Source organism: Danaus plexippus, chromosome 27 (genome assembly GCF_018135715.1).
Source record: "Danaus plexippus chromosome 27, MEX_DaPlex, whole genome shotgun sequence".
Lineage (NCBI taxonomy): Eukaryota > Metazoa > Arthropoda > Insecta > Lepidoptera > Nymphalidae > Danaus > Danaus plexippus.
In genome coordinates this window covers 1,659,719-1,685,514 of record NC_083555.1, presented here as the reverse complement: position 1 = coordinate 1,685,514, position 25,796 = coordinate 1,659,719, and the positions used below count along the sequence as shown (strand labels likewise).

Sequence of the window (25,796 nt, the reverse complement as noted above, 5' to 3'; positions counted from 1 at the left end):
AAACTAGATGTTCCAACAATATCATCAAGTGCTTATTTGAAGAACCTAAGCAAAGATTTTTAAATAAACATTATTGGCAGATTTAAAAGGAACCTTAACATTATTTGAACTGAGTATATTGCTTTGTTCCAATCGGACTAATGTTGATTGAACACTTTTGTTAACATTGTATCGCATTATTGAAGTTGTTTTATGAGAAACATTTTATTTTACGTTTTATTAGCGTTTCAGGTTTATTGGGAACTTTCTTTTCCTATATATATATCGACAGATAGTAAGGATATATATAAAGAACAACGGTTATTTGAGTTCGATCGATCGAGATCGAAATTGAATTATCACCACTTAATAAAAAAATCTCGTATGTTAAATATAACATTATAACATATTCAAATGTTAATTTGAAAACCGTATAAATAATAAAATAGCGGACACTTTAACGACATAGCTTCGTCCGTAACAATATCCAGCTGTATTATGTAGCATTTTCGGAAATAACGTTCCCTTGCTAATTCGGCTCTTTATGTTTTATAAATGAAACAACCTCTACCTAATTCGCTAAATTGACTCCGCTGGAAATTATTTTATTATTTTTGATGAAAGGCCTTTGTTTAACATTCAGCGAATGAATTACATCTGCTTTTATTTTAATACAATAATACCCAGGGACGTCAGATACCTCGGGAAAAAAAAATTGTAAAAACGACAGCCGAATCTGTGGACGTAGAATAAATGTTGAAGCTGTTGTAGCCTTGTTTTGTATGTCATCAGAATATTATTTGAAAAATAACATGATAAGTAAAGGTATCTTAAACAAAGAAAAACTTTCAAGAAATGATTAATAGTGGTACAAAAAATACATAACCTCAAACCGTAGAAAGCTTGAGATAAGGTGTGAAACCATTAATAAAAGAAACGCCTTTGTTCTATGCCTTAATTGGATTCCAGTACTGGCTTACTTTGAATCTCTTTGAGGAACCGTTGCACTATACCTTTATCTGACTCTTCAATTCTCGGAAGAAATCGGTCAAAAGAATGTGAATATCAATTCTTATATGTAAGACTTTTGTGCATACCTTTAATTCAAGCAACAAAGGCGTTATCTGAAACCGACTTTTATGTTTCAAGAACAATACGAAAATTCCAAACTAAAAGCGAACTTCTAAGATTTAACAGAGAATGCGACGATTTAACGAACCAGCGACGGATGAAATCTTAACAAAATCGCAACTTCTGTGAGAATTATAAACTCTAAAAATTTTATTTCTCTTTATAAAAATTTAACCAGCCACTGTTTTCAAATTATTTATGCGTTTAATAAAATATATACTAAAGGAAGTCTTGCTACCAATGACATATTTACATAGTGTTTTATACAAAAATAAATCATTACATATAATTTCACACGCACACATCTTTAAACGATTTTGATATATCTGGCATCAAATATCTTCTATTCAATCAATCAATCAATAATAATCTTTATACCGGAACTTTGAAAATCAATTCTTTGTCAATTAGGAGTATAGTTATTTTAAATTTACAGATACAGATAAAAATCTTTACGCAATTATAGTCTGTTAGTTTCTTGTATTATAACAGCTATTCGGATTATTACAATAAATTACAAAACAGCACACAAATTATAGTAATTCCTTAAAAGGCCGAAAATACAGTATGAAACAGTAAACCTCGGGACCGGAAAAGAAGATTTACGGTGTCTTCCTTGTAAAAATATTTATAATTTACACACGAGTTCATTCTTATATTGGGTCCGGAATACGGATTTCCGGAGAGATCCGGCCTCCCCAAGGTGCTGTGATCACTTATATTTATAGCACACTTTTGTACATATTAGTGTGCATTTTATACGGTTAGGAGAATTCAAATCTGTATGAGATATATCTTAAAATTTTATTTTTATCAAAATGTGTTCGAATTTTTAATGTAAACATTCCAAATGCCTTAACAGTACCAGGAACAATCACTGAGTATTGAGCCTTTACCACACTATAAGTACTTATTAAGAAATGTCTTGCACTTGTTACAGTACATAGACACTTAAGCTAGTCTCGACTAAGCCCGACAAATAAAAAGATGTGCTATACAGTAAAACGACTGCCCCGGATGACCGACAAACTTATACACCGTTAATAATTTCGAATAGATAGACATTTGAAGCGAGAAATACTGTTATAGAAGCAGATAAATTTTAGCTTTGTAAACGAGAAAAATATTACAAATAAATGTCAAGCCTTTCATCATGTATTACTGTGAAATTGATGTTTGTTAGCTATAGTTGAGAAAATAACAATTCATTATTTAAAATAATACATTAATATTGTGTATTTCAAAAAAACTCTTTGTAAGAAAGAAATGACTCAAATTATTATCGAGTATTCGTTAAGTAATTGTCGTGTTTACTTCAGTCTCAAAGTCGCTATTGTTGAGAACATTAGCGTTTTTTTTCGTTCCGCTTGTCACGATTACCTGTTATATTTCAAGAATTTGAAGGAAGTTAAAACTGGAATTTTGGAACTGATTTCAAAAATACAAACTGTATTAGGTTTAGTGAAAAAGAATAGTTTGTGATTTAATTTCGTTCACGCGGTTCGTCTTCTACAAGGAAATCATTAACACTTGTAAAGATTCTACAGTTGCCCTTTTATTAAAAAAACTATCTCACTCTTATAAGTTATCTCAATGACACCGAATTGGCCACTTGTGAGTATTCTATCCTTCCGGCTGATCTCGTTCTGTCACATGACAGGTCGCGTGGGAGTGAGTGAGATATGAATATCTTTATACCAAATGAAGCGGTATTTGCTTTGTAACTTGATAGTCGTGTGTGGCCCGCTGATGTAGGGATATACTTTTTATATTGATAACTCCATACAAATGTAGGATAAATTATGACATAGATATGTAACAGATATTTGAAATTGAAGAATATTCATTATTGAAGGGGATCTTTTCCCTAAGGTAAAGCTTTACAATTTGATAGATCTGTTTTGGTATAGGGAATTGCCCTATTATAATTAGCAATAGTACATACCTATATAAAATATGACTGTGACATATGAATGTCTTTTGTAGCATTTTGGAAAAGCTTCTTTACGTGTTAATTCATGATATTTATTTGGTCTAATCTTCTATTGGATAATGCGATACTATCTAAACGCAGCCACCAGCAACGATCAAACGAAACGAGGCTAAAATGAAATTTAAGATTCAATAGTAATTGGTTATTAAGACATCATTTACTTAAGTTACGCTGCGTTATTGTCCATTTTAATTTGTCTACACATTCTATAAATTTCAACAATATGAATAATAACTCGATAATCATACTAATTGACAGGAAATCTTTTATTATTGAAGCCGCAAGTAAAAGGCTCTAGATGAAATTTTAATATGTTTAAAACGCAACAGTTGTATTATCATTACTTATAGGTCATTTCGATAACAATATTAGAATTAATTTTAACGATATTTTGAAAAAGAATGTCAACAGCATTTTAGATTCAGTGAGGTAGAGACCCGATACAGAAATATAAAGGTTGGGTTGTATTTTTCGATTGAAACTTACTATTAGATTATATATTACAATGTTCTTCTTAGTAATGATAATTATTAATATTAATTGTATAATAATTGAAATAAGCGCATTAGGAAATCAAGATATTTGATTAATTCAGATCCAGATATATTCTGAATTAAGCACATTTGAGACGGATCAGTTACCAGCGAATTTCGGTTACTTAAGTTAGCAAAGATAAGTTAATGATATTAAAGTTATGATATGTTAAGAGTCAGACTTCACATGAGTTATTTCAGTTCAACCATTTATTTTCCTTAACTGTAAATAACCGCCTATAAAAATTCATATTATAAATATTTAAAAAAATACTGATATATTATTTGATGATGTTACTCCCTAAGTACACGTAAATGATGCTATAAGCCTGTCATCAATCAGAAATTAATTATATCGTAATGATTGTATGAAAACTGGATACCAACTGTATCTGATATCAGCTGTCAATTAGATCATCTTGGAGCAATCTATTGATCAAACATTTGGAATTCGGATTGTTAGTGATTGGGTTTATTATAACGAGATTTTGGTGGTTTGAGAAAATATTTTTTTTATAACACATTCTATAAATAATAATAATAAGTAGAGACAAAGTATGAAACAAATGATATTCAAATTTGTCAGCGAATGTTGTTATAAATAAAATTATTGCTAAAGATTATATATAAGTATTATTATACGACTATTTAATGTTTATTCTCTAACTCATTTCTTCGTTATGAGGCATTGTTAGGGGTTATTAGACTTATATGTCATTGTAAGACTAATGTGATACCAAAATAAATTAAAATACGACTTTCTGCTTATAAAATAGACAACACAACGAAATATTTTATCCAAAACTTCGGAAGACTAATAAAAAGAAAAATTCTAAACAACAATAGGTAGGCAGGATACCCTATCGTTAAATAGGCTTGAGTGAAAGTCAGATGAGAAAGGTTTTGTAGTCCTTAACATACAAAAAAATTAAGAACCTTTATATAGAGCGAACAATAGTCCGTGAAGGTGAGAGAAGTATTGGGAAAACTATTATTATAAAGGAAATCGTACAAGTTCACATAGGACACATAAAGCAAAATAATATTAGACAGTTGTGCAGAAAGGGATTGTTTATATGATTTTTATAACTACGATATATTTCATCATAAAATGTGATAAATTATGTATTCCTATTGTTTTAAGCATTTAATAGTTTTGAGATAAAAAACTTGAATTTAGTTAAAAATTGACACGAACGAAATCCAACCAAAAAATCCATAATTCCAACACTTTTTCACTAAAGTCATACAATAAACAAATATATATCCTGTCACGGATTTAATTAAAAACTAATCTCACATACAAAATAAAAAGGTATCAATTTATTTTCATCCTGTAATCCTCTAGACAAGTTATTTTATATTAATGAAAATAGCAACCATGGAATATAGTAATTAATAATAAAACAACACCTTAACGTCTGATAATGAAAACAGTTCCTGATTCTGGTTTAAAATGAATTTAAAATGATCACAACATAAAGTGACAATATTAACGCTCGGCGTGTCATTGTTTTTAACTAGCTTAATTAGCGGTCGTTCTGAGGGACCGCTCTTATTTTGTATGTTTAAATATTCAACGTCACACGGAATAAAGATTATTATACGATAATATTTTCCGCGTTCTACGTACTAAACATACATATATAGGTTTTCTAATAAGTTGACAATGTCCTTTTCTTAGTTGCAATCTAAAAAATCTTATCAAAATCGATTCATACCCTCCGTTGTAAACAAACTGATTTTACAACCGATAATATTATTATTTTTTACAGACCCCGTGAATTTCATGAAACACAAGCCAAGTGATACATTTAAAAGCAAGGCTAATTAAAACGTCCGTTTCATATAGTGTTAGGGATGAGTATTATTAAAATGTCTGTCTGTCATAAACTGTCACAGGAAATTGAAATTTCGTGACAGCAAAAAGTAATTAAGCAAAAAATTCCGTTTTAATAATATATATTTTGTAACTCTTTATTTTAAAATGGCCTTAAATAATTATAATTGACATGTTGATATAAATTTACTTTAAAAAACTTTGTAAAAAATATTTATATTCTTATTAAGAGCAAGAATAAAAAGCAGTTATGTATACATGAGTGAAATCAGTTGTGTTTTTCTAAATACCAACAAACAATAGATGTCTATTAAAAATATTATTCATTGAAATAAATACTCAAATCCATATAAAACTACACATGACTATTATTTTCCCTATATTTAATAGAGGTTAATTAATTTAATTAAAATAGTACTCGGTACACCCCGGGGATCCAATTCTAGCGCGGATGCGGGCATTGTTGTATGATAATATATATTTTTGTAAATGGGATCGTGAATTAGCGTAAAGTAAAATGAGTAAACTTTTGTATGAGTAATATAGGAATAAAATATAATAAAGCCTCAGTATTTTTTTATTCGTTTCAACCCAATCTCAGGAAGTGGCAGAAGAAGGAAGTAAGGCAAAAGGCTGTCGGAAGTAACGCAACGGTATGTAATTAGTTTTGAAATTAAATGTTCGTATTTTTTCGTAGTAATAATAATGCTCTATAATATATATTATATCATCAATAACAATAATCAGTAATAGGTATACTTACTTGACTCCTCAATAAGCACTTCTTGGTGACTTCCGGCACTCAACATGAAGAGGCAGACCCCATAAAAAGCTAAGTGCAGTTGGGACAGCATGGTTGTATAGTTGTTCTTATTACAGGCGCTTCATGCAAATTCTATCATTATCGTTATAATGAAAGCATATCATTTTCATTTAGATATAAATGTTGTCCAGATTCCTTATATCATTCTCCAATCACAAAAGGATCTGAAACAATAAACGAACACATGACCCACAATACAATAAAATACAATACAATACAAAACAGAAAATATCTAAATTGATTTCCCTTGTTTTTGAACTTTAATTAATATAATTGGTAACATTAACCTCCTTTTATATTCCGTTTGTATATCATCAATTAGCTTCGAATAAAAAGCAAAGAACGAAACAGGAACGTGTATATGTGTGTTAAATACTATATCAATTATTTACTCTACAAAGTACAAACAAAGCAATATAATTGATACAATATTTTAATCCTGTCGCCATAATATTAAAATGTAATAGTTAATGTTACACATTATTCATATTTTGGAATATATATATATTATGTTTACATTTGTGCGTTGTTTAAGGGTTTGTTGGTATATATGAACAGTCATATTTACAAATATAAACGAGAAGAATTGTTAATTAGTTAATAAAGATGAGATTAATATCTTCGTCTCAAAAAAAATATAACAAATTTAAAATTTTTTGTCATCCAAAGCGAAAAAAGTGTTAAATAAAGTTTCTGGTTAGCAAAAATAACAAACACATTTCACATTCAACGAATCCGTTGTATCGATGAATTTGATGGATCCATACGTTATACGTTGGAATAAAACAGGACAAACAAATATACTGAAAGCAAAGCCAAAGCAAAAATAACCAGAGCAAAAATTTATGGTTGAAATTTTGCGCATTTTGAAGCCAAAGTTCATCAGCGGATGACGATAGACCGCTGTTAGTAATTGTTTATGCATTATTTAATCACGACACGAAAATAGTTGAACAATTTGATGGATGAAAAACACGTGGAATAGAAACATATGATAACAATTAATAGTACCACTAATAGGTATACATTTTCAGTTAATAGCAACTCATTACGGAACCGTGTGAAGCCATTGATTGTGTCCACTGTCACCAAATGATCATTCTCCATTACATTAATATCATACGATGTCTTCATTCATTACACGGTCGTAAATACGTAATTAGGGATATGGTTTTAATTCACCGATAATAAATATTCAATCATTGACTGATAATAATAAATTGGTGTACATATATCAGACTTTAAAATGTCGCATTGGTATATATACTTTTTATAAAGAAAATATAATTATTTAGAAGCAAGAAATTTTATATAGATATAAGTGCAAACACATTTAAAAAGAGGTCTAACCTATAATACTAATAACACAACAGTTAAAAAAATATGACGTAATCTTTCATGAAAGCAAGATAGATCATGTAAGTGTTAAGATTTTTTTTCCTCAAGTTAGCACCCTTCATTCATTCAGAAAAATTTATTAAATAATTTTCAAGTAAGCTCGATCTAATGCAAAGAAATCGCAAAAATTGGTACATAGGAAGGAATATTGACTTTTGAAATGAGGTTTTTATTTCAATAATTTTGCAATTTTATGTAATTCTTTGCATTATATAAACTCACCATTGTTTCTTATTTTAAAATTTTATGAGGCGGCAAGGTAACGTGTTCAAATTACCATGCGAAAGATTAATGGCGCTTTTTAAGAGATGACGCCAAGGAGGATCTAAGTCGAAGCAATTTCACGAAGTCACGGCCGAATTAAGTTGAAAAATATTTTTCCGTGAAAATGAGAAAATTTTCGTGATAAAAACCGGCTCATTTGAGATGCTATAATCCGCTTGTCTGAGCTCGGAATGGTGAATTTTGTGCTTCACTTTTAGAGTTCAAAATATATTGGGTTACCCAAATTAGGGTTATAATAAATTGAACACAAAAAACTACAGGAAAACATCCTAGGTCGATGTGAAGTGATTATTTTATCTAAGTAAACTTATATTCATAATATCTTGAGAGTATCTGGGTCAATCTTTTAATACCAAATAGTAAGTTGGTCAGATCACATCGACTGAAAAGATCAATGTGACTAAGAAAAGTCTAACTTTATCCTCACAACTATTATATACAGGATATTAAAACCTTTCATACCTTTCCGTCAGCAATTTTATGATACAAATTCTTTCATATATATGCCACGGCACCGATACATTTTTATTTGGCTTGATCATGTTGGGTCACATTCTTCGCATTCGTGTGAGATAGATTTATTCTCCATAAGCGGGATAATCCACGGACAAACGAAATTTCCGTGTAGCTTTCATGTTGACAGGAAATCGATTTTTTTCTGACACGCTCATGTTACAAATAAATTAATTATGTATAAAGTAATTACAGTTCCTATTAAATATTAATCCACATCCACGGCAGGTAATCAAGGAAATGCTATAAAAAATAATTGTTCTGATGTTCCACAATTAATTTGTTTCATAAATAAAACATCAAACGGTCTTTATTTATAATTAACGTAAAATTATTTCTCTTCTCGCGTTATTCGTTCTATGGGACAGAAAAATTTGGGTACAGAGATATTTAAGGTATATATGAGACAAAGAATCCGAACCATAGAATAAACACAGGAATATAGCCTCCATCGGTTTATGGACAAGCATACAGACCACCCACACAGTACTCAGCTATAATTTATGATATCACTAAACAAATAAATGTCAGGAACCCACTCGAATTAAGTTATAAATCGCGCTTTCTAAATAACGTAGTCTTCCAAGTTTCTTTGTACGTAGCTTCAAATGTAAGATTGTAAAGAAATGATTTTAAATATGATCTCATATTACAAAGACAAATTCAATACGTAACATATATTAAGTGTGAATATTCTTTTATTGTTTTATTTAATTCATAGGATATCTGAGGTTGTGTTATGATAATGCTAGAGAGAAAACTAGTAACACTAGTTTTAGCCCGTGATAAGGCTCGTCAAACTAAAAAAAACAACAGTAATGTACCTTATGCTCTAGTCTGGTAGTTAGAGAAATAGCTCATTATAATAATTATATATAAATACAGAACTTATTACTTGTTTGTAAATAAAATACTAATTTTACCACCTTACGTGATGTTAGTAAAACTCTCATTATCTAGCAAAATAATTTAGTCATCCAGACATATTGTATCACATAAATAAAAAACGTTTTTAATAAACTTGGCTCAGAAAGAAAATATTGAACTTATAAATAATTCATACCACATTTAATACAAAGACGTCCACTTCATCTCAGAAAACATTCATTTGGTTGAAAAAATACAATCGGCAGAGCAGCCAAAAAGGAATTGTTTCCATAAAAACACCTCACTACTCCGCCTCCAAGATGTAAAATATTAATTTGTGATATGTTTTCTTTACATACTTTTGCTGTTGCCAAATTTAACATTCTATTATAATAGTCTTTGTGTTTATTTTTACCGTAACCCACAATTTTTTAGCTAAAACCGCTTTCATTCATTCAGTTATCGCCTAAATAAACTAGCAGATCACACAAAACTGTATCTCTTAAACTTTCATTCATATAAATTTAAGTACAAACATTTATGAATGGTCAAAAATATATTTGTTTGGTTTTAATTAAGTTCCCCAACCAGAAACCTCGCGGTCTGCCATACTTTAGAACTTTGTTACCAAGCTTTTCTCAGTTTTCTCAGCAAAAGTTTGACAGAACCAGAAGAGTTTATTAAATTCCTTAAACATTTATCTTTTATCTGACTCTGGTTTTTTCAAATACTTTTATCTTTTAAGACATTAATACTATATACAGGATATCTATTCGGTTGTAACTGAAATGTGTGATAATAATAAAGTTTGAAATTGAAAATAGAGGCAAATAACACATATTTCCTCAACACGAACCTAATTCAAGCTTCTTCGTGTCTGTCTGGAATCAACATTACTCCGTAGATAGCAGCTTCGATTACTACTTCATGTAGATTATTTTGTCCTCCTTTATTTTAATTTGAATTGAAATACAATTTAAAATTATCAATTTTTCGTAAATAATTACACAATTATTCGAATGGTAAATAATCAAATAGACTTGTACAAATTTTCACAATCTTTATATAAATCTATTTCGTCAAATAATAAAAAAAAAAATCTAATGCACACTTGGATTTAAAAAAATATTCATTTAAACGATACCGGATCAACGCAAACTGTCCAAGCCTATTTTATGAAGTCGTTTTGTCTAAAGCAAATATTGTGGTTTTAAGCACGAAATAAGCGTTTGTGAATACATCCGTTGTTTGAGCTACACTGTTGTAAATACTTCGCAGTATACTAGAGAAGTTTTTTATATAAAAGGACTTTAAGCATAATTTGATACAACCATGATATAAATATTCGTATTTTTTTTTAATATAAAAGATAAAAGCTTTCTTGGCACTTTTTTGGTATTTATTTCTACATTTTAATATAAAAATTGTATCTCTTTATAACAGAATTGAGCGAACCGATAAACGTTCAATGTAAAACAGTCGAAGTTTATATGAAGTAGAGCGCGAGGTTTTTTTTTTTGCAAACATTGAATTATTTTAAATAAGCATTACACACACTACTATGACTTCGATACATATATAGCAATCCGCGTAGACGAGTCATTGCCTGTAGTAGCGCTTCAAACACAATTACAATACTGTTCTACTGTTGAATTTGAAATAATGAAATAGTTATGGTCTAATATCGACAGTTACGGGATATCCAGTCACATTAAATCTACTGAAAATCTATCTAATATTTTTGAGTGATGTAATTTTTTTTTGCAGGTCGGACACGAAAAATATTTTTTCATAATAAAAAAAATTGTCTCACAAATTCTTAAGATGTCGCTAGACAGAGACGAGAAAAGATTCAGATGATCTTTGCAATTATTTCTATGGTTAAGAAATAATTAAGTTATTTTGTAAAATCTGCATATTTTTTAGATGCAGGGATTTATTGTTTTCAATTATCTTTCAGTTTTCTGAAATGGTTTTCGTTTATTGGAATATTTTTTAAAGAAACACTTAAACATGACGACGTACACAGAATGCAAAGTAAAGCAGATTTTAAGAAACAAAAACAGCAATTATAACAAAATTCAAAAAAAACTGAAGCACCAATAAAGTTCCAGGCAACAAATAGTATAAAGAAATTAAAATTCACTAAATAGTTGCCACTGCTCGTTTTATGCTTGAAATTTGGAGAGCCTTACAAACAAATCTTCATCAAAACTTTTTTTACATTAACAGATAGAGAAAAAAATATTATAAAATATTCAAATATCGCTGTATACTTCAAAAAAAATAAATATAATTTTATTAGATGTATCGTTCAAATAGGAAAAATTTTCGTGGAAAAAATACATCTCCTAAGTACCTTTAAAACAATGACATACTATTACTCGTATGTGCTTCGATGTTTGAGGTCAGTGCGAAGCCGCAAAAAAATTACACCAATATCGTATCTTACTTATTTTAATGAAATTTCTACGCTCAAGATTATACTTCCAGTTTATTTGGGGGGGGAGGGGGGGTCACTTAGCTAAAGATACAAAGACGTCTAAAAATTGCCCACATAAAAAAAATCATAGAGATATATGTTCATGAAATAAAAACTAATTGTCTAGTCAATTTTAAGCAGATTTTAGATGTATCAAGAATTCAAAGTTATTGAACAAGTAATCCAATATTAACAAGGCCCCAGGCGTTTCCATTTTATTGAGTTCATTTAAAATTATTTTATTGGACGCATAAATGTTAAAAGGGAACTAGATGCTTTTATTTTTAATTGTTTTAATTAACCTGGTTCTAGGCGGGTCTTCGTTGTGGGTTATATGGTTCCATTTTATCTTTCTATATCATTAAAACCTTATTTTCCAGTTGAAGAATAATCTCTGGATTGCCAGGAATTAACCTGACCGTATGGAATACATATAAAATTATATTATAGGGTAAATGCTTTTTTAAATGCTAAGATATATGGAATTTCCTTGGAATATTCCGTAGCAAAAGTTTAAATGATTTGTCCGAAATTAATCACATTTTCGTGGTTTTGGTCCTGAGATTATAAGAATATATTGAAACCTATGAGATTTTGTGATTAATTAATAAATATAAACACAAACCTTAGTGCTGAATTATAATCAAGCAATGTGAATAATACTATGTATTGGGAATATTTATTTATTTTATTTATTTATTTCGTTAATCCAACAGTGCTAATAATAATGACATTATAAAATATAACTAAACAATACTAAGACCAATACAGGATAACACAGTTACAGTATTAATGTGGTTTTCATAAGGATTCCATGTATTGAAAAACAAATAGAAAAATTGCGTAATTTTTTAATTCACACCATATTTGTTTTTTACGCCTTGTAACAAACGCTAGTTTCCTCGGAGATATTCGAGAGAAAATCGAAAGGAAAGCCCTTGATTAAAACTAGTATTGTGCAGATGATGTTACAAGAGCTTGTTCATCTGTGTGAGTGTAATATTCACATCTTTTCAAGTACTTTTCTTACATAAATGAAATCATAACAATATGTTTGCCATGAATTACTTTCATTAGAAGCGAAAGTGGAACGTGGACCTCAGCCAAATGGAGTCGTTCATTTTTCTTTCTTTTCCGCTTTTCTATTCATTGAATACCTAATATATTAATCGCAACTATTTACTTCTTCAGTATTAATAGTTAGTTGTTGGATAAATTAATAAACAGTGTGAATATTAACAAAAATATAGTATTAACTGAATGATTAATTCCCAATATAAAAAAAGTACTCAGATACCTTTATTTGGTGGTATTCTATCGAGGCTATTAATTTCAAAATACATAAAGATTGTAAATTGTAGGTTTATTTATGTTATTTAACTTCATAAAAGCGCTAACCAAACTTTTCGAGTTTTAGGAACTATGTTTAGACCTTCACCAAAGCAACAGATTAAATTTTGTCATACAAAAACAATGTTGATTGTGAAATCATTTTAAGCTGAAAAACACTTGAACAGAGGTTATACTCTTTTAATGTAGCTGGCTGCTTGTGCTTTGCTTTTATTTAAAAAAAAAATTATAAATCTTTTTTGATACCAGCATTTACATGTAATGAAAGTATTAAAGTCATTTCTGTCACAAAAATAGGTTAAATTCAACTTTTATTAATATCTTTTAGTATAAAGTGTAATAAAGTCATCTCAGTACAATAAAGACAGTGTATCAAGAATGTTTTATTTCATGATGTTGCGCATTTTATCGCCTGCGTCGAGTTAAGGAATTTTTAATAACAAATTATACCACAGTTTATCTTACAATTTGTATGAAAGCTATGAAAAATTTGGTATATGTTTTAAGCTAAATGAAAGTACCTAGAGTTCAGATAAATATTAATTTAGTTATGCGAATTCGATAACATTTAAGTTCAAAACTGGATCTCTTATTTTAAATAAATTGTATGTACAGGGCTTTATTTAAGAATATGATAGAAATATATTGAAGATTCATAAATAAATCAACAATATTCACCATTACAAGCAAAAAATGAATGATAAGTTATAGTATTGTAATTGATTAAAAACTTATTGGAGACGTCAGACATTCAAACTTTTTAATAATAATAATTTTGAATAAAGAATATGTCATATGTATTCTCATTTGACAACTAAATCCACAAAACACAAACCTCTGGATGTTGAAATACTGACATCGGAGTTACACAAAACTGAGAATATTTAAATTCAGAATTAAAATCCATATAAATAGTCATACAATTTTTGATACAGTGCTGTCTAGTGATACGAATTCAGATTTTCTAGTCTATAATTGTGAAATATGACTCAATATCATCCAACCTCAATTCTTTTTAGTGCTATGAACGGGTTACTGTCAATAGCTAGTTTCATTTTATTAGACCTAGAGGAACTAAAAGACTAGTGATACTTTACGAGCGGGTAGCGTCATTGGTCGACAGTCGTAAAACATCGTTTGTGTGTTACAACCCTAGGTTTTGTTGTTGGTATAAGCATTTAAAGAACTATATATAATGTTGGTAGTATTGAGGGATAAAGACTGACACCGGCTTGTATGACAATAAATGTCTGAAGTAAAATTTTATGATCGGGATCAGTATTAGACGACTTTATTTCAAATGTTTATTGTATAATGAAAATGATAGTTTCATTCTAAATATTCAAAAACAACAAAAACGTTTTATTTTTATTACTTTAAGAGAGATAGTTTCTTAAACTATAATAAAAAATGTATTATATTCCGGTGTCCTGGAGGAGAATTACAATTCGTTTAAATTTTTAACTGGAACTCGTCAAAATTCAAATGATTTTACTCGTGTTTGGGACGAGTACTTCGTTACTATTTCGAATGATTATTTTCGAGTGTTCAAATGAAGGTTGGTATATATTAAACTAGTTTGATAATCTTGTATCTACATCTACAATATTGTTTTCAGAAAATAATGCTCTTATAGCTTATGTAGCCATATTGGTTATATAAATTTAAACGACCTTGGCCTGTACTTGACGCTAGCTAAAGTTATGAGCAACTTTTTTAATGTTTCAATAGAATTATTATTGACAATGCATCTAATGAAAAATGTTTCTGTTAGATCGAATAAACATAGCCACCAAGATCTAACAAACAAGAGTTCTTTTACAAAAAACATGACCCATGTTTCAAACATATTTTTCTCTCAAGAAATTACCTATTATTATATATAACATATTTTTCTCTCAAGAAATTACCTATTTATTGCAAATGTAGTATTGAAAAAGTGTCAATACATATTATAAAACAGTCCCCCGACGCGTCTGTCTGTCTGTTCGCGACAAACGGAAAAACTACTGCACCGATTATAAAACAGTTATCACCACCACTCGACAGCGTGATTCACGAAGAAGGTTTTAGTATATAATTCGTTAAGTTTTTGTATTTACTTGTATATATTTAAAACTTATTCTCTATCCAGAACACTCGTTATTAAATTATAATAGAAAGCGAAAAATGATATAAAAATGTTACAAAAATTTCCATAATCCACTTAAATTTACAATTCTATTATATCTCGAAGACAGTGTTTCAAAGGAAGTTATTAATGTCGTATACGTTAAAATAAACGGCTGAACTGTATATTTTACTTATCTTCAAGAAGCGCTACGTCATGATACGGAATGATACGCTTGTTATATGTAGAAAACGTGTAATTCATCTCATGCTTAGTGTTATAAAAATAAGAAAAATAAAATACTACATCACTTAATTCAATTTAAATCGTATTTTCTAAATATAAATGAAAAAAAAAGATATATTCAAAGCGAAACATTATAATAAAATTACAGAGCGAAATTTGTTATATGAACACTTTATAAGTTACGAAATATAATTAAAGCTATAATATGAAACGTTTTCTCTTCAAAATTATTTTGCTTTTACTTGTAAATGGTTTCACTTAAGTTAATATTGAATTTGCCTTAGTTGAGTTCAACCTTTGATTAAAGGACTCAAACGGTTTTCACTGAACTGCATAGCAGTACAGTTTCAAATAAGGTACGCACTAGTTAAATATATATAGATATAGAAGCTAAATATATATAGAATATATAAAGTGTAGGTACACGCTCTATATATATATATATTGAGAATGTACCTATACTTTATAAATTCTAAATAAAACACTGGCAAAAGTATTAACGCTGTTTTTGCAAGAATGTATAAATTTATTTACTTAATAGAATGTGCACCAACCAAAGAAACAAAAGAAAACAAAGAAACACAACGGAATTTAATATTAAAATGTGGTTTCAAAAATACGAATCTTATTTTCTATTCGCTTTGACAATTACAAAGGAAACTTATAATTATACTGTAGTTGCTATTATAAAATTATTATAATTTATTTCACGTTTTCAATAATATTTAAGTTGTTCTAATATAAATGAAACTAGTATTTTTCGGATGAACTACGCGTGATTTATTTAGTAGTAGTATTAGTATTAGTAGTTGTATTTAGCGTAGTTCATCCGAAAAATACTAGTTTTATTTAAATGAATACTCGCGGAAATCTTAGATCTCATTATGTTCTAACATAACTCTATCCGTCCTATATAAGGCATCGTAGTGTATTTTTTTAATTATACGAACCAAACATAGACATTAATTTAAATTATTATTAATTTTGAATGTTATCGATCAAGCTAAAAAACAATTTACACAGAAATCTTATTGTTAAGAACCTAATGAGACGTTTGTTTCCATAGCGTTTTAATTTTAAATTCATTATCATACTTTTCAGTAGATCCCTAATAAGACAATAACTCGTTTCTATGGATATTGTAGCCTAATTTATATTTGTTTTCGATACATTACTCATCTTGACATATTGTGTAAACATACCTTGCTTGTGAACCGCTGATGGATTCAGCTCCGTGGTGCTCCTGATTAAGATTAATTTACCAAAATCTGTGTGCCTTATTACCAAAATCTGTGTGCCTATTTACAATGGGTTAATTGAGATGGTCACTCTTTAGGGGTAATTATACTGGCGTGAATATCATAAATGAAAAGGTGCTTCAGAAGGATTTATTAATGTATATATTTCGTTATTTTGGATATGCTTTTTCTTATAATTAACTTTCAGTCCATTATGGAACAAAAAAGCATTATAACATAAGCAAAATTAGGATAAAAAGAACTACCTACAGACAAAATTATTTTAGTGAGTGACTGTTTTCAAACTAATATGTTCAAAAATCTGGATGATGAGTATATATATATATATATATATAATAGAAAAAAGTAATAGCATCCTAATAGGAAAAACTTGTAACAGTATATAGTCCCTCAACTCGGTCCGAGTGGGGGTGAAGATATCTCAGAGGGTTGTGTAATCCACGGCAAATACATTCGGAGACAATGTCACGATACTTCCAAGAAATCGGTTACGTCAATTACATTATACGTATATCCGATATCGCGAACTTTCCGATAACCATTTTATTATAAAACTCGAAGTCTTACTAAGTATAAAAACTTAAATTACTATCGAATCTGCAAGAATAAATTGTACTTGCATGCTTGTTATGGACTTATATTGTAGACTTGTTAGAAATCGTTTAATAACAGCATAACTTTTTATCCGATTGCACTTGAAGAAGGTATAAAATTTTGGTGGAATCTGTTCCTAGAAATTTTTGAGGGGTATCGACTGTATTAGCGTAGTAAGATATCTCTTTATAATTTTAAGAAAGATAGTATTCCGCGACCTTTGCCATATAAATATAATATTATCTCTGTGCTACTTTTCGTCCCAAAGCCGCAGAATATTTATTATTTGGACAAAAGTCCTATGAAAAACGACATATTCATCTTGCAAATTTGATATAAAGCTGGTCGTAGTATAACAAGTGTGATATTTAGGATTGCAGAAAAAAATGTGAAGCGTTTGGAAGAAATTCTATAAGTGGTGAGACTGTGAATAGTACAAATGTTGAGTCTACCGTCTAAATACATTTATTAACTAGAAAAATATATATGAAACAGACAACACCATGCTTTTTTACAAGCTTTGAAGTTTTCAGCCAATTAATCGAATCGGATATTTGTGACCTACTAAGGCTTGTTACAAATACATATATAACAGTCTTAGTCAATATAAAAAAAAACTTATTGTATACAAAATATAGAACTCTATTTTTCGATGTATAAATTTTCATATCTACAAACGTTTCCACAACTCTACAATACGTTTAACAACTCACTTACTCATTCAGTATTATTTGCACAGTATTTATTACTGTTAGACATATTATAAACTTTTTGTTCAATATAATGTTGGAATAAATGTAAAAAAATAACAAAACCCTAGAATTTTAGATTTAGAGAAAGTAATATACATTCCTAATATCTCGCAAAAAAAATAATTATTGTAAGTATATTTACAAGCACCTGGACAAAGACAATAACTCTAAATATTTCCTTTAATCTCCTTTATGCTGTGTACAAATATTTAATTATAAAAACTTTACATATATTATAAAAATAGACAACTGACCTTAGTTTAAAATACATACAAATTGATCAAACATTGTAAATTCGCGAATGGTCATTTTGAACAGATTATACGGCCTTTAAATGATAGATCGTTACATTATTACTAACAAAATCTAAATCTCCAGAGAGGGTAATAAATTTCACATTCAATATTCCAATAAATTGTGGAGCTAAAGTACTTAAGAACTTTAATGATACCTGATCCTTTAAAATTAATATGTTTCTATAATCCTTAGTCCGCCTGAAAGTCCCAATACAATAAGATTTACTTTACAAACTATAAAAGTTCGTAATATTGTTATTTTAAATGTATTATGTATTAAAAATTGTTAAATGTATTTAAGAATATTTATATTTAAGTCAAACAGACTTACACTCGGAAATTTCCGAATGGATTATTTATAGAATAATAAAATTGAAATACAGATATGAGTATATTTTTTATCGTAAGACATTCGAGACTACGTATGAAATTGAGGACTTAGTTAATATAATTCTGGACAATTTAGATGCTTTCTGTAAAGTGTGAAGCTCAACAAGATCAACGAATTATCGGACTTAGAATAAAGTTAGCAAGTTGTTTAACTTATATTACTACGTTAAAACATCTCAAAACACAAAATTAAATCTGAAAGCTATAAACCTTGAGGTGTCTTTAGAATTTAACTCAAAATATTGACAAATAAATTATTTTTGAACTACCATGAACCTTGTGAAATATATATATAATACATATTTGATTTTATTGACTAATACTTATTAAAAAAATATAGAGAACTTGTATTTATATAAATAAAATTTACCTTAAATCGCTACTGTGAAATATAACAAACATGAGTGAAAAAGTCTTATAACACTATTATATAAAAAGATTTAGCTTAAAGTATAAATAAACTAAGCAAAATTCTATAGCAAGGACTCAGTGTACATGAAAGAAGAATAGTTGTGTGACATCAAGCAATAAAGTCAGCTTATTTCTTAAACTAGCAGATTAAACGTCTTTTAAGCTTAATTAAGGATTTAATGCTATTAGTAGAATTTTAGCATGTTTAAGGAAGATAAGGATTAAAGCCACATAAAACTGTATTATATTTATATAATAATTGCAATAGTCGATTATTTTTTTACGCTTATTACCCAATATTTTGTTATAAAATAGGAAAAATATTTGTTTGAATCTAAAGATACATTATTCTAAGCTCATTTTTAAATTCGTTCGTACATTTTTTAAGGGTAATATCATCCAACCCAATGTAACATAAAATTTTATGTATATTAATGAAACCAAAACTTCTCGTCATTCCATGGATTCACCGTGAGAGTGCTGGGACCATCGCGTTGCAGGGAGAGCTGAAACAGTGCCTAGGACTTGTGACCCAGGTGTAGGTTCAAGGGGCCCTATCTAACGCGCGTTAAACGCTCTCCTCCACCGTCCAAGCTCTTCTCTACCTAACCAAATTTTCAACGTATATTATATATTTAAAATTACAGTTACAAAAATTATATGTAATATTTCGATTTAAGATTTACATTAGCGAATGCAAACAACATAACCAATTTGCTCTTATAGGATAAATCTTCCGATGAACGTACAAGAGTATAAGAATAAAAGTAGTTTTAAAGGAATCTCACTTATTGCTGTTTATTCAAGAAGCTCCAGCGGTTGCTTAACAATTTGACTACCTGAAGGTTACAGAGCCGGATTTTCATTAAGTTTTCAATAATTTCCACTCCATCGGTTGACAAACAAACATTAAGGTAGTAGATAAGTTAGTGTATTGAATTTTAATCTTAACCATAAAGAGGATAATCATAAAGTTTACGGCTTTGATCTTATGTTTAATTATACGAATAATTAGTATTTATAAATATGTACTGAATATGTACTTACGTTGTACGATTTTATAATATATTTTTAAAGGGTTGTTGCTTAAAGCTTGTTATGTGTACATATATAGCCTTGCCTTCAGCCCTTATAGGTATCGTAATAAAATTTGGAATGCTTCTGGAAAATAAAAGTACCTAACCCGTGTAAATCACATAACCTAGACCTTTTATCCCTATACGTTCTAATACACGGATTTACATATAAATGTTTCCTCTCACATTAACTGACGTAACTTTAGTGCTTCAGACTAATCCAAATTTATTTTCCAATTCCATTTATGAAATTGTTTTTTTTTTTGTTCTTCATTTACACATTTATATGGAATAAATCAGAGACAAATAAATTTATATATTTCACAAAAAAAAAAAACAAATTACATTATTAAAATGAACGATTGTATCAAAGAAAGTACCTACTTATCGTTAGAAAATTGTCTTAATACAAAAAATTACAAACTATTTGTTCTGAATAAAGTATGTATATAAATAAAGCCTTATATATTAATATACGCCTTTCTCTTTCTTTTCATTATCAGAAAATCTATATAATTATCGTTAGGCGGCCAATGTATTTCTACGGTTACAAAAAATGCACCATTTAAATTACTCGGTCGGAAGATATAGGTCTATAACTCGATAATATAGGTCCTACTCCATCTTTAGAAGCAATAGTAGATAGTTTTTTAAACGATCTCAACAAGGTAGATAGCCAACAGATCAGCAACGTTAAAAAAGCTTGAATCTACGGTAATTACCTTACTTCACGTTTAAATTGGCCTTTCCTCGTCTATGATTTTAATAAAACCCTTTTTTCAAAATGAGATGCAGGCGTCATAAAGATGTTGAATTTGTGGCTCGGGCTCGCGGTAACGGCTGATTCATCGACTTTATTCAGGGATCGCAATAGTTTTGGAATGAGTCTAAAAAGACCATCGGAGCTCTATAAACACCTGAGAGTTTCCAAGAGATACATCCTGGAGAAATCCCATGATGACGTCGTTACATCGTTCCCAAAAGACAAAGATGCCCCAGAGCTAGAGTCAAGGCTTCAATTCTATAAGCAGTTTATGATAGGAGCACAATAAAACAGAGTAGGGTTAGGATCAAGTAAGAAAGTCCAAGATACGGATATATTGGAGTTTTTTATTCGGCAAGACGAGAATGATAAATATAAGATCCATGTAATGAGTTTAGAAATGCAGAACGAGTGTTTAGACATAGGAGATTTTTGCATCCCATTAGCACTAAAATGGCGCACCTTAATCCATGATTGGTCGCCCGCATTGCTAAAATTCTATCTCAATGCCTTCCAAATGACTCTCTCAGATCAGAGTTATTTAGTAAGATGGGGTAAAGGTACCGAAAAGACTTGCTATATCTGTGGGAACGCAGTTGGAACTGTTAGGCATTTGTTAGTGGGATGTAAGGTACTCCTGGATAGCGGTCAATACTCGCGTCGTCACGATAGGGTTCTAGAAATCATACGTGAAGCGGTTAGTCTTTCGGTAGCCAGAGCGCAAAGGGAAATAACCACAAACGAGCGATCAGTAGGTTTTGTGAGAGAGGGCACTAGGGCTATAAAATCAAATGTCAAGCCTCACTCCATCCTTAAAGCGGCTTCGGATTGGACTATAATGTTGGATACGTATGAAAAACAATACAAAATCCCCGAGTATATTTGTGCGTTAGTCTCCAGACCAGTAATATTTATGTATTCGCGAATTTTAAAGCGCGTTGAGATGATAGAGCTTACAGTTCCTTGGGAAACCAACATCCCCAAAGACCATACCATCAAGGTCAACAAATATTACGAGCTCACTAACGAACTCACTCGAAATAGGCTCGTCATGGATTTATACGCGGTAGAAGTGGGAGCGAGATGTATAGCGGCGAAATCTCTCTACAACCTACTAAAAGCCTTGGTCTTGTCCAGAACTCACATCAATTCATTCTTGAAACGTACTTCGAAGGCAGCCCTAGTAGGTTCTTTTCAAATTTGTTCAGGTAGGGAGGGGAGCTTGGACAGTGGAAGTGAGCGTTTGACGCGCGTTAGTTAGGGGCCCTTTAAACCTACACCTGGGTCGCAAATCCCAGGAACTGTTGCAGCTCCTCTCCCTGCAACGCGATGGACCCAACACCCGCACGGGGAATCCATTGAATGCTAAGAGGTTTCGTCTCATTTATGAAACAAAGTAGCTCATTAACGGCCAAGAGAATATCTTTTTTTTTTATGGTATTTAATTCTAAACAGTAAACTTTACGATTTTTTAAGTTTTTAAATTAAAAACTATGACAATTTTCATATGTTAGCGGTCAGATTGTTGTAAACGATGCAATCGTGTATTTCTGTTACGTTGCAACGAGTAATTACAGCTACGTGAACGAAACAAGCCCACAGCTTGTAGGCGGCCGGAGGCTTCAGAACGTAATATCAATTTCAGTGGGAAACGTTAGTTCCCACTATTTGAATTTAAAATGTTATTTTCTCATGAATTTATCCACAATTTTCGTATGTTTGAAACATCAAATTGTCGATATTGTGTTACATATGCCAATACGCCAAATATAAATGTCCTTTTTTATAAGTTATTATAAATCAAGCTTCCAATATATCGCGAAACAAATTCATAATTATCCTATTTGAAGGATATACCAAGGTTATTCACTGGAAACTGAAAAATATTTTTTTTTCAAACAAGTATTCTTTAACACAATTTATCTAATGAATAATAAAATATAAATATTAATTTTACATCAATTTATTTTCACTTAATCTTACAAAATTGTACACACGCTTACTCTACACGTCGTAGGTTAAACACAAAATCCGACATTTTATGTTTTGCCAGGTAACTATAACCAAATTAATCTTTGTCCAATTACAGATGTAGATACAGATTGCTTTGAGATAAATGTTTCTTTTATACATCCCTCGCTTCTATTTTTAACGTAGAAGAAAAAATATCGTACATTTGTAAAATATTTTAAAATTAAATTGTATTATATGAATATTTTTTAAACGAAAAACTTGTATATTTATAGAGAATTTTTTGCTTCGAATCTGTATAAAATGCGTTCTGATCATTTTAAATCTAACTTTATCGGTACTCCAGTAAACTTTACTACGAAGAACTTAAGTTTTCGCTTTAAAGTTAAGTCGTATTCTTTGTTTTTTAAGAAAGATTTCGTTTCAGCTCTATATTATAGGCACATCTTCTGACTAGATCTGAGATTTTGTGTCTTTAGATTTTATTCAGTAGATTATCATTTTAGATACAAAATTTAAAAGTATACGTAACAGTTTGCTACATTTTGAGTGATTAACAAACACACACATATAATACTAAAAGCTTATACGTTTTAACTATTTTGTAACACAGCTTTACTTGAGAAGTCAGCTTTCAAAGCTGACATATGTATAGGAGTTTAAATACCGTTTACATAACCTTATTGTACATTTGTTTTTTTTATGTTTTTTTTTCAATATATTAAAAATAGGCAGCTGAAGTCAGCTAACATTATTTATATTCTCAGAATTGAAGTAAATAATCAAATAAAATATTGTAGAGAAAATATAAAGTTTCGTTATTATTAATTATTCATATAGAAATAAAAAGTAGCCGAGCGACTGAAAATAATATTATTCTATTTTCTTCTACTTGTATTTAATTACAGCATCACTAATTTATACGTAAATATCATGTGTATTAAAAAAATACATGAAGATTAACACCTACTTCACTTCTCTACCATACTACTGCCATATACCGTGACAAAGAGATAGCATTTAATCGAGCCACTGACAAAATAGATGACAAATTCACTTCAACTTCGATTCTAAACTATACGAAATATTAATGTTATCCATAGCAATAAGGCACGGCACCTTAACTGAGAATAAGACTATACGCTGTCATACATTTGTTAAGGAAAATAAATCATTATATTTCTAAACACTCTCTTTTAAACAACTATAATCAGGACAGGTACAAAAAAGGTGTACAAGATCCGTAGAAGCTTGAGTCAAGATATACAAAATAGGCCGTTTCAGTTGAAGCAAAAACATTTGATGCGAGTTTCCTGACAGGAAAACGGTTACCCGATGTTTTGCATTATTGCCATTGCAGGACTCGTTTCTTCTTATCGGTACAAACTTTGTTAGGGAAACTTTTATACAGGATTTAGAAATGTAAGGAAAACGTTCATTGACTTTGTCATAAAAAGGAAAAGTCAATCAAGTTTATTTGGGGAAGTTATTTGAAGAAACCTGATACATACGCCTTTATGTGCTATGAGCAATATTTATTTTATGTTTAAAACCTCTCTAGCTCCTGATGATCTCTAAAACTCGAAGTATGTTTATTGAGAACTATAAGATATAGGAGAGTATTATGATCTTTCTATATTTTAATTTTAATGAGTCAATTACTTTTCCTTATACACGTTTCATGACATTATTATTTTTAATAGAAATAACCCCTTACATAATAAAATAAAAAAAATAAACTAAAATTAGTATTACATTTAGCAAATTTCACTATATTTAGTCATAGAAAGGCAATGTGTTCACATTTTAGACATATTAAATGAGAATGATATTGAGAAAAACTACAGTTAATATTTAAAATATTATTATACATTGTATTGTCTTTGTTTATATTCTTAATCACTTTCTTTCACAGATATCTAATTTTAATAGACTCAATCCGTTATTGAGTCACGGAGGAGAGTAATCCATTTAGCGTATATTTAGTATTCAGAAGGTAAGAGACGGTGAATTCGGGGAATTGTAAATAGGAAGATGGATGGTACTAACGACGTCTCAAATAGTATTAGCTTTTCTTCTAATAAAAGCCGAACACAGTCTAAGGTTATAAGATAACGACGAGCCAAATAAAATTATCGGCAAATTATATAAATTTTAGAGATATTTTGACGTATATAATATATATGTTATATTTTATCATCAATTTTATTCCAAGCAAATAAATGTAAAATATATAAGTGTAAACGCAACAGAATATATTATTATGTGTTAAGAAGATATCAATATTTTTATGAAAGATTACAGTATGATACTTAATTAAAATAAGAAAAAGTAAATTACGTTGATTTTAACTGACTGCCTGTTTGATAACTTCTACTTATTATTTGGGTGCCTTAAAGGCGGGAGCGAATCGATTATCACTAATAGTGATTTTGCCATCTACATACGGCTTCACGTCAATAATAAGTTAGTGTAAACACTACGCGGTCTTGAAACAATAGAGACAAAAATATTTGAAAATGTTTATCGTACTTGCAGTTTAAGTTATAACGATTTGACGGAGTATGTTACATAATATATATATATATATATATATATATATATATATATATAATTATATATAATTATATATATATGCACATAATAGACATCTCCATATAACAATGTGTAATTCATACTTTATCATGTCCATAATACTCAGTTCTGCGTCTAGCATCTCATCATTCTTTTCCGC

At 29.6% G+C, this 25,796-nt stretch overlaps 1 protein-coding gene across 3 annotated transcripts in view; it reads right to left on the bottom strand.

Annotated features, from left to right (window-relative positions):
* LOC116775525 (nephrin-like) overlaps positions 1-25,796 on the bottom strand; it is a 149,216-nt gene that overhangs the window by 75,917 nt on the left and 47,503 nt on the right. For all 3 annotated transcript variants that reach the window (XM_061525143.1, XM_061525142.1, XM_061525144.1), the window contains one exon: positions 6,240-6,463. In XM_061525143.1, the coding sequence (XP_061381127.1) occupies positions 6,240-6,330 (91 nt within the window). In that variant the 5' untranslated portion in view covers positions 6,331-6,463. The remainder of the gene's footprint in view (positions 1-6,239; positions 6,464-25,796) is intronic.